This window comes from Mobula hypostoma, chromosome 2 (assembly GCF_963921235.1).
Source record: "Mobula hypostoma chromosome 2, sMobHyp1.1, whole genome shotgun sequence".
NCBI classification, from domain to species: Eukaryota; Metazoa; Chordata; class Chondrichthyes; order Myliobatiformes; family Myliobatidae; genus Mobula; species Mobula hypostoma.
Genome location: NC_086098.1, coordinates 137691166 through 137706469, shown reverse-complemented (window position 1 = coordinate 137706469; position 15304 = coordinate 137691166). Strand labels below are relative to the sequence as shown.

The following is a 15304-nucleotide window of genomic DNA, read 5'->3' as shown; positions in this document are numbered from 1 at the left end:
GCCAGTGATACACATTTTGCTGAAGTTCATAACCATCTCCTTTGTCTTGTTGACATAGAGGAAGAGGTTATTTACCTGGCACCAGGCCTCAAGCTCTTCCACCTCCTCTAAGGAGGCTGTATCATTGTGGGTGGTGATAAGCCCCTCCTTAGTCTGAGGTGTAGGAGTACGTTCACCAGATGAGGACTTACCTACAAATAACTACTCTCAGTCCACTTTTGCCAGGTAATTTATTGCGATATTGACACATTCCTCCAGTACAAGACCTTAATTTCCAGTTCATTATCTCTTTCTACAGCTTCCATGAAACTTCTAACCGTTGTCAAAATGCTCTCCCATTGATCCTCCAACCAAATGACCAGATCTTTGCCCTAAAACTAGGTCAAGTACAGTTCCTTCTCTATTAGGACTATACTGCCTCCTAAAGCTCCTCTGGATACACATTAGAAGTTCCATCCCAGCTACGTCTTTCACACGAAAGCAATTTGCATTAACATTGGAGAAACTGAAATCCGTCATGACTATATCTGTCATGGGAACCAAAGATCCAACAGCCTGTGTGGAGAGAACAAATGTAATATACCAAATCCAATGTGGAGAGTGCCCTGAACACCATGTAGGACAGATGGGGGGAAAACTATCCAAGACTCTACATGAACATCAGCAAGCCATAAGACACAATCCTCTGTCATTCATCTCAAGGTAGACCAAGGACAAGTTTGTCTGGGAAACTACAAAAATCCTTGCAGAAGCACAAAGTGAAAAATCAAGAGAATTCTTAGAAGCTTGGTTCTCAGTGGAAGACTATTAATAAACACATTGAACTGGATGCAATTTACGCACCTATGTGTCTGTGTGATCAGAGCTGAAGGGGTGAACCGTGGATACCCGAGGAACCAACACACTACAATCGATAACCAGGTATACGGACCAGTGGAGATCACTTAGCTGTCCAGTTGGCCAGCACCCAGAGAAGACGTGCGATCAGCATGACAATCAACCAATAAGAGCAACAAGTCAGACCAACAAATAACACTCAATTGCGCACTGGTGTCACCGACTGGTGACAAAATGTTTGTGAACTAACTTCCAAGCTCAGCGAACAACCCTACAAACTGTAACCGTTGTCTTACACTCCTTCACTTGATCTGCTCTTCCATCTCCCACTGACTATTTAAACATGCCGTTTTGATATACTCTTGTTTCTTAGCTCTACACATGGTCTTATTTGAAGAGACTCCTTCATCAGCAAATGAGAGGAATAGAAATGCAAGAACATAATGAAGAGAAGGTACAGCAGATGCTGAAATCTGCAACAATAAACAAAATGGGAGAACAAACTTAGCAGGTCAAGTAGAAGCTGTGGTGGAAATCGGCATTTTGGGTTGAGACCTTCATCTATCTGGACTGATGACTGAGACCAGAATCAGAATTAATCCAGATGTGAGATTGCAACCTGAAGTCTCGACTACCCACTTCTCTCCATACATATTGCCTGACTTGCTGAGTTCCTCCAGCATTCTCAAACAAGAGAAAATTTGCAGATACTGGAAATCCAAGCAATACACACAAAATGCTGGAGGAACTCAGCAGGCCAGGCAGTGTCTATGGAAAAAAGTACAGTCGATGTTTCAAGCCAAGATGAAGGGTCTTGGCCCGAAACACCGACTGTACTCTTTTCCATAGATGCTGCCCGGCTTGCTGAGTTCCTCCAGCATTCTGTTTGTTACAAGGATTATAATGACTAGATTAAATGAGTGAAATTGAGGAGGCTTGCGTATATTATATAAAAAAGCCACAAAGCCATTGACTGAATAACCCATTGTTATGCTATTAACTCCACATAAACAGAGTTCCCAGATGCTGGCATTCAGCATTGAATGGTAAAATGAAGCTTCTTTTTTTTTAAAAATATAAAAGCGCACTTGCCAATTTGACTGCATTACCTGGAACTCGGGAGACCATCTGACAGAGTTCAACCTCCAGGGCAGCAGCTCGCTGAAAAAGGTAGCTCCATGAATGCATCTGAACTTCATATCCCAGCAAAATATCAGGGTCATACCTAATAAATGGGAGTTTAATGCCATTACTTTACAAGTACATATTGTTTCAAATGAAAACAAAAACCAGATCAAGTTTTCAGAAAAATTAAAACTTCAATATGGACTTAAGACTTCTGATAAAAGGTGTTTTAACCTGAAACATTAATTCTGCTTCTCTTTCCTGACCTGCTAAGTGCTATTAGCATTTCCAGATTTCCTTATGACATAGGAGGGCTTACAGCCCATCAGAATCAGGTTTAATAGCACCGGCATAAGTTATGAAATTTGTTAACTTTGCAGCAGCAGTACAATGCAATACATGATAATATCGGGAAACAACTGAATTACAGTTAAAAAAAAAGTTAAATTAAATTTGTGCAAAAACAGAAGTAAAAAAGTAGCAAGGTAGGGTTCATGGGTTCAATGTTCATTTGAGGGCGGAGCTTAGTCAAGATGGCGCTAAATGGCGACTCCTTTGCTTGCATCTTCGGAATCAGCTCTATTTCTATCTGTAGTATCTCTTTTTTTCCCCTTTCAGGGTTCTTTTGAAGACCCTAACCTGGAGTTACACACTGACTTTGGTTCTTTGTGGGAATGGGACCCGCTCTCGGTGTGTCATGACTGGCCCTTATCCGACACGCCAAGGCTGCGGCCTAAAAGTTTGGCTCGCCTTTGGAGGCCTAGGATCTCGGGGCTCTGGAGATGGGTGGATCGAAGGGTAGTGTCCCGGACCGGTGTGTCATGTGAGCTGGAAGATCTTTGGCTGTGTAATCAGAGACATGTAATCTTTCGGCACAGAGCTCGGAAAAAGTAACGCAATGGGCTTTTAACATTGTAAACCAGCGAGTTGTTTGTTATGTCTCCCCTCCTGCTGTGAAACGGAGACATCTCTTTCTCCCTTTATTAGGGAGAGAGAGAAAACCTGTGGTATGTCAAATACAGGGTGAATGCGTAAGTCTTTGGAGTACTGCATGTCTGCATCTTTACTGTTGCTTTTGCTGCATGCTAGAATGCTCAGTGGCAGGCGCTGATGCTTTTTTTGCCGGTGGCGGGGGGGGGAGGGGGATCATTGCTTATGCGCAGGAGGGGAGCTGGGGAGGACTTCCGTGTTCTAACATTTAACTGTCATTCATTCTTTGGGCACTACTCTGTTTTTTTTTTGTGTGTGCCTGCATGCGAGTCTGTGCGTGTGTGTCTGCCATCCATGATGATGGATTTTTCATGACTTTTTGGGGGGGGGAAGAGAGGGGGGGGAAAGAGAGGGGGGGGGAAGAGAGAGGGGGAGGGGAAGAGAGGGGGGAAGAGAGGGGGGGAGAGAGGGGGGAGAGGGAAGAGAGGGGGGAAGAGAGGGGGGGAAGAGAGGGGGGGAAGAGAGGGGGGGAAGAGAGGTGGGGGAAGAGAGGGGGGGAAGAGAGGGGGGAAGAGAGGGGGGAAGAGAGGGGAAGAGAGGGGGGAAGAGAGGGGGGAAGAGAGGGGGGAAGAGAGGGGGGAAGAGAGGGGGGGAAGAGAGGGGGGGGAAGAGAGGGGGGGAAGAGAGGGGGGGGAAGAGAGGGGGGGGAAGAGAGGGGGGGGAAGAGAGGGGGGGAAGAGAGGGGGGGAAGAGAGGGGGGGGAAGAGAGGGGGGGAAGAGAGGGGGGGAAGAGAGGGGGGGAAGAGAGGGGGGAAGAGAGGGGAGAAGGGGGGGAAGAGAGGGGGGGAAGAGAGGGGGGGAAGAGAGGGGAAGAGAGGGGGGGGAAGAGAGGGGGGGAAGAGAGGGGGGGGAGAGAGGGGGGAAGAGAGGGGGGGGAAGAGAGGGGGGAAGAGAGGGGGGGAAGAGAGGGGGGAAGAGAGGGGGGAAGAGAGGGGGGAAGAGAGGGGGGAAGAGAGGGGGGAAGAGGGAGAGAGGGGGGAAGAGAGGGGGGAAGAGAGGGGGGAAGAGGGGGGAAGAGAGGGGGGGGGAGAGAAGAGGGGGGGGAAGAGAGGGGGGAAGAGGGGGGGAAGAGAGGGGGGGGAAGAGAGGGGGGGAAGAGAAGAGAGGGGGGAAGAGGGGGGGGAAGAGAGGGGGGGGAAGAGAGGGGGGGGGAAGAGAGGGGGGGAAGAGAGGGGGGAAGAGAGGGGGGGAAGAGAGGGGGGGAAGAGAGGGGGGGAAGAGAGGGGGGGAAGAGAGGGGGGGAAGAGAGGGGGGGAAGAGAGGGGGGGAAGAGAGGGGGGGAAGAGAGGGGGGAAGAGGGGGGGGAAGAGAGGGGGGAAGAGGGGGGAGGGGGGAAGAGAGGGGGGGGAGAGAGGGGGGGGAAGAGAGGGGGGGGAAGAGAGGGGGGGAAGAGAGGGGGGAGAGGGGGGAAGAGGGGGGAAGAGAGGGGGGGAAGAGAGGGGGGGAAGAGAGGGGGGGAAGAGAGGGGGGAAGAGAGGGGGGGAAGAGAGGGGGGAGAGAGAGGGGGGAAGAGAGGGGGGAAGAGAGGGGGGGAAGAGAGGGGGGAAGAGAGGGGGGGAAGAGAGGGGGGGAAGAGAGGGGGGAAGAGAGGGGGGGGAAGAGAGGGGGGAAGAGAGGGGGGGAAGAGAGGGGGGGAAGAGAGGGGGGGAAGAGAGGGGGGGGAAGAGAGGGGGGGGAAGAGAGGGGGGGAAGAGAGGGGGGGAAGAGAGGGGGGGAAGAGAGGGGGGGAAGAGAGGGGGGAAGAGAGGGGGGGAAGAGAGGGGGGGAAGAGAGGGGGGAAGAGAGGGGGGAAGAGAGGGGGGAAGAGAGGGGGGAAGAGAGGGGGGGAGAGAAGAGAGGGGGGGAAGAGAGGGGGGGGAGAGAGGGGGGGAAGAGAGGGGGGGGGAAGAGAGGGGGGGAAGAGAGGGGGGGAAGAGAGGGGGGGAAGAGAGGGGGGGAAGAGAGGGGGAAGGGGGGGAAGAGAGGGGGGAAGAGAGGGGGAGAGAGGGGGGAAGAGGGGGGGAAGAGAGGGGGGAAGAGAGGGGGGAAGAGGGGGGGAAGAGGGGGGGAAGAGGGGGGGAAGAGGGGGGGAAGAGAGAGAGGGAGACTGACTGTGTGGGGCACCATTCCTCACACAGACATTGCAGTATTTTCCCTTTGTTTTATGAGGTCGAGTTGCAGTCTCGACACTCAACCTGGCACAGATGGAAAATGTGCTCGGGGGCGGACCCGGTTAGTTTCAAACCCGGAAACCTCTGCTCCTGGGTCCAGTGCCAATGTCGTTGCGTCACCAGCCAGCCCCACTCCTCTGTTTTCGAGGATAGTTGCGAAGAAAAAGCATTTCAGGATGTATACTCTATACATTTCTCTGACATTAAGTGTACCTTTGAAATCAGATGGCAGAGGGGAAGGTGTTCCTTAATCGTTGAGTGTGTGCTTTTAGGCTTCGGTACAAATCTATGCTAAATAAGGATACATACTCTCTCACTAATATTTCTTGTAATCTCTTCTTCACATTCTTACCACATCCTCTCAGATTCCATAATTTACTGACACACTCAAGTAATTTACAATGGCCAATGAACCTAGTAAACCACCCGTTTGTGGTACGTGGGAGGAAACTGGAATGCCTGGAGTCACAGCAGATGTGAAAACTCTGCAAGAGTTCAAGGAGTGAACCTAGTCACTGAAACTGTGCTGCACTACTTTGCAGGCCGTAGCATTTTCTGATTTTATTTCTGTGATGCCTATCAAAGTCACGCCTTGGATTTGCTGCTTTTTTAGGTCTGTAGGGATGGTTTTGGAGACAGTGAGGGGAGTTATGGGGTCAGGTTAGGGTTTAGGGAGAGAGATGAATAGGGTGTTAGTAGTTAGCAGCAGTAAGTGAACAGCCAAAGGCAGGAGACCAGGTGAGAGTGCTCCGTGGTCAAAGGGCTAATATTCCCTGGGGGTCAGGTCAGCAAGCACCAAGGATGAAGGCCAGATATCCCTGTGGTCTATGATCTTAGTTGTCTGGCCCTGAGGACAAGGGCTGGTGACACACCCCCACCCCCCACCAGGTTAGTGCATCCCAGGGTCAGAGATCCACGCCAGAAGTCAAGATACGGAGTTCAAAGTCCCACGGTCAGTGCATTCTGGGGTTGATACCAGAGGTCAAAGCCTGAAGGTTGAACAAAGAAGCCAGTGAATTAGTTGGTTGAACCCCATGGAGTTGCCATGTCCGGATGTCAGTAACCTCATGTCTGTGAATCCGGGCCAAGGACTGGAGGTTGGAGGCCTGAAGCCTGGAGGGAGCTGGACTTGGGGTTGATGGGGTGTGTGCTCAATGTGAGTGTGTGTGAATAAAAGAGGTTTGCTTTGCTGTTACAGTTGCTTGTGTTGTTCTGCTGAACATTGTGGGCACACATTGTTGGCGATGGAATGTGTGATGACACTTGTGGGCTGCCCCCAGCACATCCTTACGTTGTGTCGGTTATTAGTACAAACAATGCATTTCACTGTACGCTTTGATGTACACATGATAAATAAATGAATCCGAATCTATAATTTCTTCACTTTTTTGGCAGCCTCAGATTCCTTCTCACACCTTAGGTGACACTCAATGTCTGCTGTTTTCATTTCAGCTTTACTGATGAAGTCAGGACAGCACAGAAGCCAAGTGAGAATGAGTGAACAGCAGACATGGACGAGTTCCAGCAACAGCCTCTTTCCTGCCTCATATCAAGGACCCATACAGCATAGGGATCTGTCCTTGAGATGCTATTCTTCACCTACATGCTGACAGTCAGCAATTAATTTCTAAAGATAAGGAATGGCAAAGCTATCCAGCTCTCATTCATCTATCTCTATACTGCTTCACTGCCAATGTTAGCAACCTGCTTATTCTATTCAGATCTGGATGAGACACAGGTACCTTAGAAGGCTGAGGCAGGCATGAGGGCTCAAGAAATTACTAGTGTTCCAATAATAACCAAGTGCAAATAGTACCTTCTGATGTTATGCACCAGCTCCTGAAACAACTCCTTCTCATCATTCACATAAGAGATTTGAAGACCTGTGACACCAGATCTAACAAGCAGTGGGGCCTGGGTCCTGAGTTCTGAAATAACGAATGAATATTGTTTCAAATAACTTGGGTTAAGACTTGAAATTTTGTGCTAACAAGATCAGATAGAACATTGCCCATCAATTCAAGTATTCTGGCATAAGTTGGGCATTGTTACTTGCCGAAATTAAACAAGTTATCAAATTCCTGTAATGTCACATTAGCATTTTCTATGCTTACAATAGATATAGAAAATTACATAGATGTTACAACATATAAGAGATGTACAGCTGTATTCTTTTTTCAGTAACTGGACACCTTGGGTAAGGCCAGGATTTCATAGTGATAGTCATGACTATGATGTAACAGAGATGTAATCTTTTTAATTCAAGTTTAGATTAAAAGTTTGTCATCTGTTACTTAATGTGTTTATTTACAGAACCACATAGATTAGAAAGGTAACAGGTTCCATCAATGGCAAGTACCAAATTGGTCGAGTTCCAGTAGGAACAGAGGATGAGCTTCCTTGCCATAGCTGCTACCTCATGGTCTGAGCTTGGAATTTTTCTCACTGGGGAGAAACCAGAAATGATCTCCACTGTGATATCTGTAAAATGCTTAAAACATTACAGGATCCCCAGATTTGGGGGATTAGAGGCTAGAAAAATAACACCATCCAAATTTTATGAGCGAGGGAGATATTTGAATTGTTGACCTGAGATTCTAATTTTTTTTTCAACCATGCTACAGGTCATCAACCTGGATTGGCTAGATCTAGATACCTACTGAGTGAAACTGTGACCTTAAAAGTCTATTCAGATAAGAAATGGAATGCTTAAAGGCATTACATGCAAGCTGTTGCCGTTATACTGTATAACGCTTGAATATGCTTAGTTGGTCAAACAAATCCAGATGATTGAAAAATGAAATACTTAGATCAGGGGTTCACAACCTTTTTTATGCCACGGACCCCCACCATTAATGAAGGGATCTGTGGACTGCAGATTGGGAAACCCTGACTTAAATTATATATTAAACCCAATAAAATAACCAATTCCGTGGGATTTATTTTAAATATTTTCCTTTTCAATTTACTGAGTGCTGCATATAGTCAATAGATTCTCAAAGCAGATCCAGGACAATAATATACTACATTCGAAAACAAATATAAACAAATTAGCTATCTGATTTGCCCACTCTTGAGAATACTATTTTAGCAGTTACTCCACAAATAATCAGCACTAATACCAAAACTGTCCTTAAATAACTTTTATATTCTCTGGTTTATATCCTTATTATTCTATGCTTCATACCTCTATGAGTGCTGACATGATTTTTATCAATTACTATAGCACCAATGATCTCAGTCTTATTTGTTTCTGGAAGCACTGCATCGGAAGAAATACAGTAGAATAAGGCACAGATGGGATCAAATTCCGGGTCAGGTTCTAAATCACGTCTTGTGCGAGCATGCAACTCCATGCTCATGAGTACCAGGTACTGCACCTGTAAACAGAAACAAGTTCGGATCTCACTTAAATAAACAAATCACAAAGTTCTCTACATTTAACACAGCTTTTCTATTTTCTCTTTAACATATTAACTTTGATGAATGATGATGGCCTCATTATCCTGCATTGTGACTTTAGTGATCTCTGTGTCTATACTCCCAGATTTCCCTGGTCTTCTAGATCAAAAGCACAAGTGAAACAGGTTAAAAATACAGTAAAATTATTTGATTGGCTTAGATAATTGTAAATATAGTTCTAAGCTGCTGCCATCGAATGTGCAAGATAAGATAATGAAGCATTCCTAACTTGTTACCTCATTTATTAATCCAAGCTTTGACCAAACAACCTGACGTCATATTCTCCTTCATTTTCCTTCCACTTGCGTTATTGGTTGGGGAGGGGGGAGGGGAGTTATTTTAGTTGGTAGCATTCACTGAGTCACAGATTGTGAGTTTAAGCCTATTTCTAGAAAAATGAATACTAAAACACAAACAGTCAATTCAGTGCAGAACTGCAGCTTTTTTTGATGAGGGGTAAGACCTTGGTTTCACCAGCCTACTCAGGCCAAAGATAAAAGGCGGCAATGTAGTGCAGCATTATCTAGCACTGCTGTCTCATAGCTTCAGTCACCTCCAGTTCAGAGAACAGCAAACTTGATCCCGGTGCCCTGGCCAGCATCTATTCTTTATTTCAACCTCACAAAGAAAGATCTAGTGCTGTTTGTAGCAGTTTGCTTCTGCAGCACAATTTCAATACACTTCGAAAGTAAATTATTGACCACAAAGTTCTTTGGTACAGCACAAAATCTTTAAAGGCGCTACTGTATAGAGATGCAAACCAGCCCTTTTTGCACAAAAACACCATGATGCCTACAGTACATATGCAACATTTAATTTAGCAGCACACATCAAAGTTGCTGGTGAACGCAGTAGGCCAGGCAGCATCTCTAGGAAGAGGTACAGTCGACGTTTCAGGCCGAGACCCTTCGTCAGGACTAACTGAAGGAAGAGTTAGTAAAGAGATTTGCAAGTGGGAGGGGGAGGGGGAGATCCAAAATGATAGGAGAAGACAGAAGGGGGAGGGATGGAGCCAAGAGCTAGACAGGTGATTGGCAAAGGGGATATGAGAGGATCATGGCACAGGAGGTCCGGGGAGAAAGACAATGGGGGGGGGGGGGACCCAGAGGATGGGCAAGGGGTATAGTCAGAGGGAGAAAAAGGAGAAAGAGAGAAAGAATGTGTGTATATAAATAAATAACGGATGGGGTACGAGGGGGAGGTGGGGCATTAGCGGAAGTTAGCGAAGTCAATGCTCATGCCATCAGGTTGGAGGCTACCCAGACGGACTATAAGGTGTTGTTCCTCCAACCTGAGTGTGGCTTCATCTTTACAGTAGAGGAGGCCGTGGATAGACATGTCAGAATGGGAATGGGATGTGGAATTAAAATGTGTGGCCACTGGGAGATCCTGCTTTCTCTGACAGACAGAGCATAGGTGTTCAATTTAATTTAATTTAGCAGTCCCAGTTCACCACACTTAAAAACTAAATTACAAAAGAAACTTTAATTATAAGAAAGGCATGGCTTGAAAGAACTAGGAACTTAAGTCAAGACTATGATACGATACCTCATGCAAAGCTTTTGCGTCCTGTAGATTTTGTTGGCTGACTTTGAAGCCATAAGAGTTGTTTAAAGTTGGTCCTTCTATCTGGGACACACTTTTCTTATCAGACTGAGCAGCAAACTGATTCTGCAAGAGTGCATAAACAAAATCATGGAGTTTTCTATAAGTAAAATGGCAACATTAGAATATTATATTAATTGCAAATGAATTTCTCTATATGTAATATGCAATGGGAGAAGCAACAAGGAATCTTGAATTACCTCAAAGAGAAATGATCCTACAATCATAATACTACGCAACTTCATACCTCAAAACAACGCTATAAATAATACGGTTGTGATTGTGGAAGTCTGCAGGAATAAGGCTCCAGTGGTTATACACGTGTAAATGGAAACAAAATACTGTAAATACTTAATAGGTCAGGCAGTGTCAGTGGAAACATCACAGAAGAGACTCTGTTTCAGGTCAATGTTGTAAAATCTTTGACTTGAAACATCACTTATTTCTGTCCACAGATGGTGCCTGATTGCAGATCACTTCCAGCAGTTTGTTTTTACATCATCCACATGGATTTTCCCCTGTATATGCTGCTCTATTTGCATGTCCATTATGCAAACTCATGAAGTTGACAAGTGCCATGGATTCTCATGAACACAGGGATCTTCAGTATGCCAATTAATTTGAACATCTTCCCAAGTCACACAATATCTGGAGTAACAAGAGCCATTATAAATGAAGCTCACAGTAACACAACTGTTATATCAACATCTATCACAAATGTACTCTGAGCATAGATAATGTTCTAAAGTAGTTTGAAAGTTTGGAAAATTGATAATTCCATGAACTTAGCACAATAGACAGTGAGTTGATAGGTTACTTGGCTGCTAGCAAGTTAGCCCTAGTGTATAGGCAAATGGTAAAATCTGGGGGCAGTGTAAAAAATAAAATACAATTAGTATGTGTATATGAGTACTCAAAAGTTAATTTGGACTTGATAGACCTGAAAAGTGTTTCAATGTTTCAGTGTTTCAATCTCCAGAACTATGAAAATAGAAAACAAAATGCAGATGCTAGAATTCTGGCTCAGCAAGACTGGCAATATTTGCGGAAAGAGAAACATTTCAGATTAACGCAAGGAGTATTGTGAACAAAGCGGATGAGCTTAGAGCGTGGATCAGTACTTGGAGCTATGATGTGGCGGCCATTACAGAGACTTGGATGGCTCAGGGACAGGAATGGTTACTTCAAGTGCCGGGTTTTAGATGTTTCAGGAAGGAAAGGGAGGGAGGCAAAAGAGGTGAGGGCATGGCACTGTTGATCAGAGATTGTGTCTCCGCTGCAGAAAAGGTGGACGTCATGGAGGGATTGTCTATGGAGTCTCTGTGGGTGGAAGTTAGGAACACGAAGGGGTCAATAACTTTACTGGGTGTTTTTCTAGGCCACCTAATAGTAACAAGGATATCGAGGAGCAGACAGGGAGACAGATCCTGGAAAGCTGTAATAATAACAGAATTGCCGTGATGGAAGATTATAATTTCCCAAATATCGATCGGCATCTACCTAAAGCAAGGGGTTTAAGATGGGGCAACACACATAAAAGTTGCTGGTGAACACAGCAGGCCAGGCAGCATCTCTAGGAAGAGGTGCAGTCGACGTTTCAGGCCGAGACTCTTCGTCAGGACAGCAGGCCAAGGCAGCATCTCCAGGAAGAGGTCTGAAACGTCGACTGCACCTCTTCCTAGAGATGCTGCCTGGCCTGCTGCGTTCACCAGCAACTTTTATGTGTGTTGCTTGAATTTCCAGCATCTGCAGAATTCCTGTTGTTTGGTTTAAGATGGGGGTGGAGTTTGTTAGGTGTTCAGGAAGGTTTCTTGACACAATATGTAGATAAGCCTACAACAGGAGAGATTGTACTTGATTAGGTATTGGGAAATGAACCTGGTCAGGTATCAGATCTCTCAGTGGGAGAGCATTTTGGAGATAGTGATCATAATTCTATCTCCTTTACAATAGCATTGGAGAGAGATAGAAACAGACAAGTTAGAAAAGCATTTAATTGGAGTAAAGAAATTATGAAGCTATCAGGCAGGAAATTGGAAGCTTAAATTGGGAACAGATGTTCGCAGAGAAAAGTATGGAAGAAATGTGGCAAATGTTCAGGGGATATTTGTGTGGAGTTCTGCATAGGTATGTTCCAATGAGACAGAGAAGTTATGGTAGGGTACAGGAACTGTGGTGTACAAAGGCAGTAATAAATCTAGCCAAGAAGAAAAGAAAAGCTTACAAAAGGTTCAGAGAGCTAGGTAATGTTAGAGATCTAGAAGATTATAATGCTAACAGGAAGAAATTAGGAGAGCCAGAAGGGGCCATGAGAAGGCCTTGGCAGGCAGGATTAAGGAAAACCCCAAGGCATTGTACAAGTATGTAAAGAGCAAGAAGATAAGACGTGAGAGAATAGAACCAATCAACTGCGACAGTGGGGAAGAGCGTATGGAACCGGACGAAATAGCAGAGGCACTTAATGAATACTTTACTTCAGTATTCACTATGGAAAAGGATCTTGGTGATTGTAGTGATGACTTGCAGCAGACTGAAAAGCTTGAGCATGTAGATATTAAGAAAGAGGATGTGCTGGAGCTTTTGGAAAGCATCAAGTTGTTGTCACCGGGACCAGATGAGATGTACCCTAGGCTACTATGGGAGGCAAGGGAGGAGATTGCTGAGCCTCTGGCGATGATCTTTGCATCATCAATGGGGACGGGAGAGGTTCCGGAGGATTGGAGGGTTGCAGCTGTTGTTCCTTTATGCAAGAAAGGGAGTAGAGATAGCCCAGGAAATTATAGACCAGTGAGTCTTACTTCAGTGGTTGGGTAAGTTGATGGAGAAGATCCTGAGAGGCAGGACTTATGAACATTTGGAGAGGTATAATATGATTAGGGATAGTCAACATGGTTTTGTCAAGAGCAGGTCGTGCCTTACGAGCCTGATTGAATTTTTTTGAGGATGTGACTAAACACATTGATGAAGGAAGAGGCAGTAGATGTAGTGTATATGGATTTCAGCAAGGCATTTGACAAGGTACCCCATGAAAGGCTTATTGAGAAAGTAAGGAGGCATGGGATCCAAGGGGACATTGTTTCGTTTATCCAGAACTGGCTGGCCCACAGAAGGCAAAAAGTGGTTGTAGACAGGTCATATTCTGCATGGAGGTCAGTGACCAGTGGTGTGCCCCAGGGATCTGTTCTGGGACCCCTACTCTGTGATTTTTATAAATGACCTGAATGAGAAAGGTTAGTAAGTTTGCTGATGACACAAAGGTTGGATGTTGTGGATAGTGTGGAGGGCTGTCAGAGGTTACAGTGGGACACTGATAGGATGCAAAACTGGGCCCTCCTCTCTTCTCCTATCATTTCGGATCTCCCCCTCCCCCTCTCAAATCTCTTAGTAGCTCTTCTTTCAGTTAGTCCTGACGAAGGGTCTCGGCCTGAAACGTCGACTGTACCTCTTCCTAGAGATGCTGCCTGGCCTGCTGCGTTCACCAGCAACTTTGATGTGTGTTGCTTGAGTTTCCAGCATCTGCAGAATTCCTCGTGTCTGAGAAGTGGCAGATGGAGTTCAACCCAGACAAGTGTGAAGTGGCTCATTTTGGTAGGTCAAATATGCTGGCAGAATATAGCATTAATGGCAAGACTCTTGGTAGTGTGGAGGATCAGAGGGATCTTGGGTCTGAGTCCACAGGACACTTAAAGCAGCTGCTCAGGTTGACTCTGTGGTTTAGAAGGCATACGGTGTATTGGCCTTCATCAATCATGGAATTGAACTTAGGAGCCGAGAGGTAATGTTGCAGCTATATAGGACCCTGGTCAGACCCCACTTGGAGTACTGTGCTCAGTTCTGGTCGCCTCACTACAAGAAGGATGCGGAAACCATAGAAAGGGTGCAGAGGATACTTACAAGGATGTTGCCTGGATTGGGGAGCATGTCTTATGAAAACAGGCTGAGTGAACTCGGCCTTTTCTCCTTAGAGCGGCGGAGAATGAGAAATGACCTGATAGAGATGTATAAGATGATGAGAGGCATTGATCGTATGGATAGTCAGAGGCTTTTCCCCAGGGCTGAAATGGTTGCCACAAGAGGACACAGGTTTAAGGTGCTGAGGAGTAGGTACAGAGGAGATGTCAAGGGTAAGGTGTTGTTCTTTTTTTGAAAAAGCAGAGTGGTGAGTGCGTGGAATGGGCTGCTGGCAACAGTGGTGGAGGCAGATACGATAGGGTCTTTTAAGAGACTTTTGGATAGGTACATGGAGCTTAGAAAAATAGAGGGCAATGGGTAACCCTAGTAATTTCTAAGGTAGGGACATGTTCGGCACAACTTTGTGGGCCGAGAGGCCTGTATTGTGCTGTAGGTTTTCTATGTTTCTGTTAAAACAAATGTGTTTTAGGTGTGGAGAGAGCGGGGTGGAGGTGAGGGGTGCCATGAAGATAGACTGTTGAGAAAGGTAGAAAGAAAGAAGGTGAAACGAGTGAAAAAGCTGTGAAGTGAGGATAGTTAGAGTGAAAATAAATGTGCAATTCAGAGTTGCAGAAGGGAAAACGGAGACAAGATTAGATGGAAGATCCAAAGTGACCAGTTGATACAAACAGAAAGCAAGTTCCTGAATTTATAGAACGCAATATTGAGTCAGGAATCAGTTAGATCTCAATGACCTGGAAAGCAAGACCCAGGGGAAGTTTATCCTTGCTGTAGCTATGAAAAGAGGGGGGTGTAAGTGGTGGTGCAGATATTAGATGAGGTCAAGGGCTCTGTCAACAATGGTAGAGAAGAAACGACAATTCAGGAGGGAGGAAAGCAGCTCAGAGGAACCTGTGTGGAATCAGAGCAGATACAACAGAGAACTGACGAACTGGGAGAATAAAATGGGGACTTCATCGGAGGCAGAGCGGGAGGAAGCATTGTCAAGTATACTGTTTAGCTATTGCATCCATGAGCAACATAGATTATAGACCACAGGTCATCAGCATACAGGTTGTTAGTGCTATAACCATACCAGAAATCTGAACCATCAATTTTGAGATAAAAGCTCAAATTCTACTATTTTAACAAACTGACATCAAAGGTGACCATGAAATTATTGTTGAAGACATTGGCAATGTCATTTACCTACCAGTTCTTGACTCAAAACATTTAAGAAATTA

General features: G+C 45.6%; 1 protein-coding gene across 3 annotated transcripts in view; it reads right to left on the bottom strand.

Moving 5' to 3' along the window:
• rev3l (REV3 like, DNA directed polymerase zeta catalytic subunit) overlaps positions 1 to 15304 on the bottom strand; it is a 222205-nt gene that overhangs the window by 53630 nt on the left and 153271 nt on the right. For all 3 annotated transcript variants that reach the window (XM_063040747.1, XM_063040749.1, XM_063040748.1), the window contains 4 exons: positions 10113 to 10235; positions 8290 to 8482; positions 6919 to 7030; positions 1947 to 2062 (listed from right to left, as the gene is read on the bottom strand). In XM_063040747.1, coding sequence (XP_062896817.1) covers positions 1947 to 2062; positions 6919 to 7030; positions 8290 to 8482; positions 10113 to 10235 — 544 coding nt within the window. The remainder of the gene's footprint in view (positions 1 to 1946; positions 2063 to 6918; positions 7031 to 8289; positions 8483 to 10112; positions 10236 to 15304) is intronic.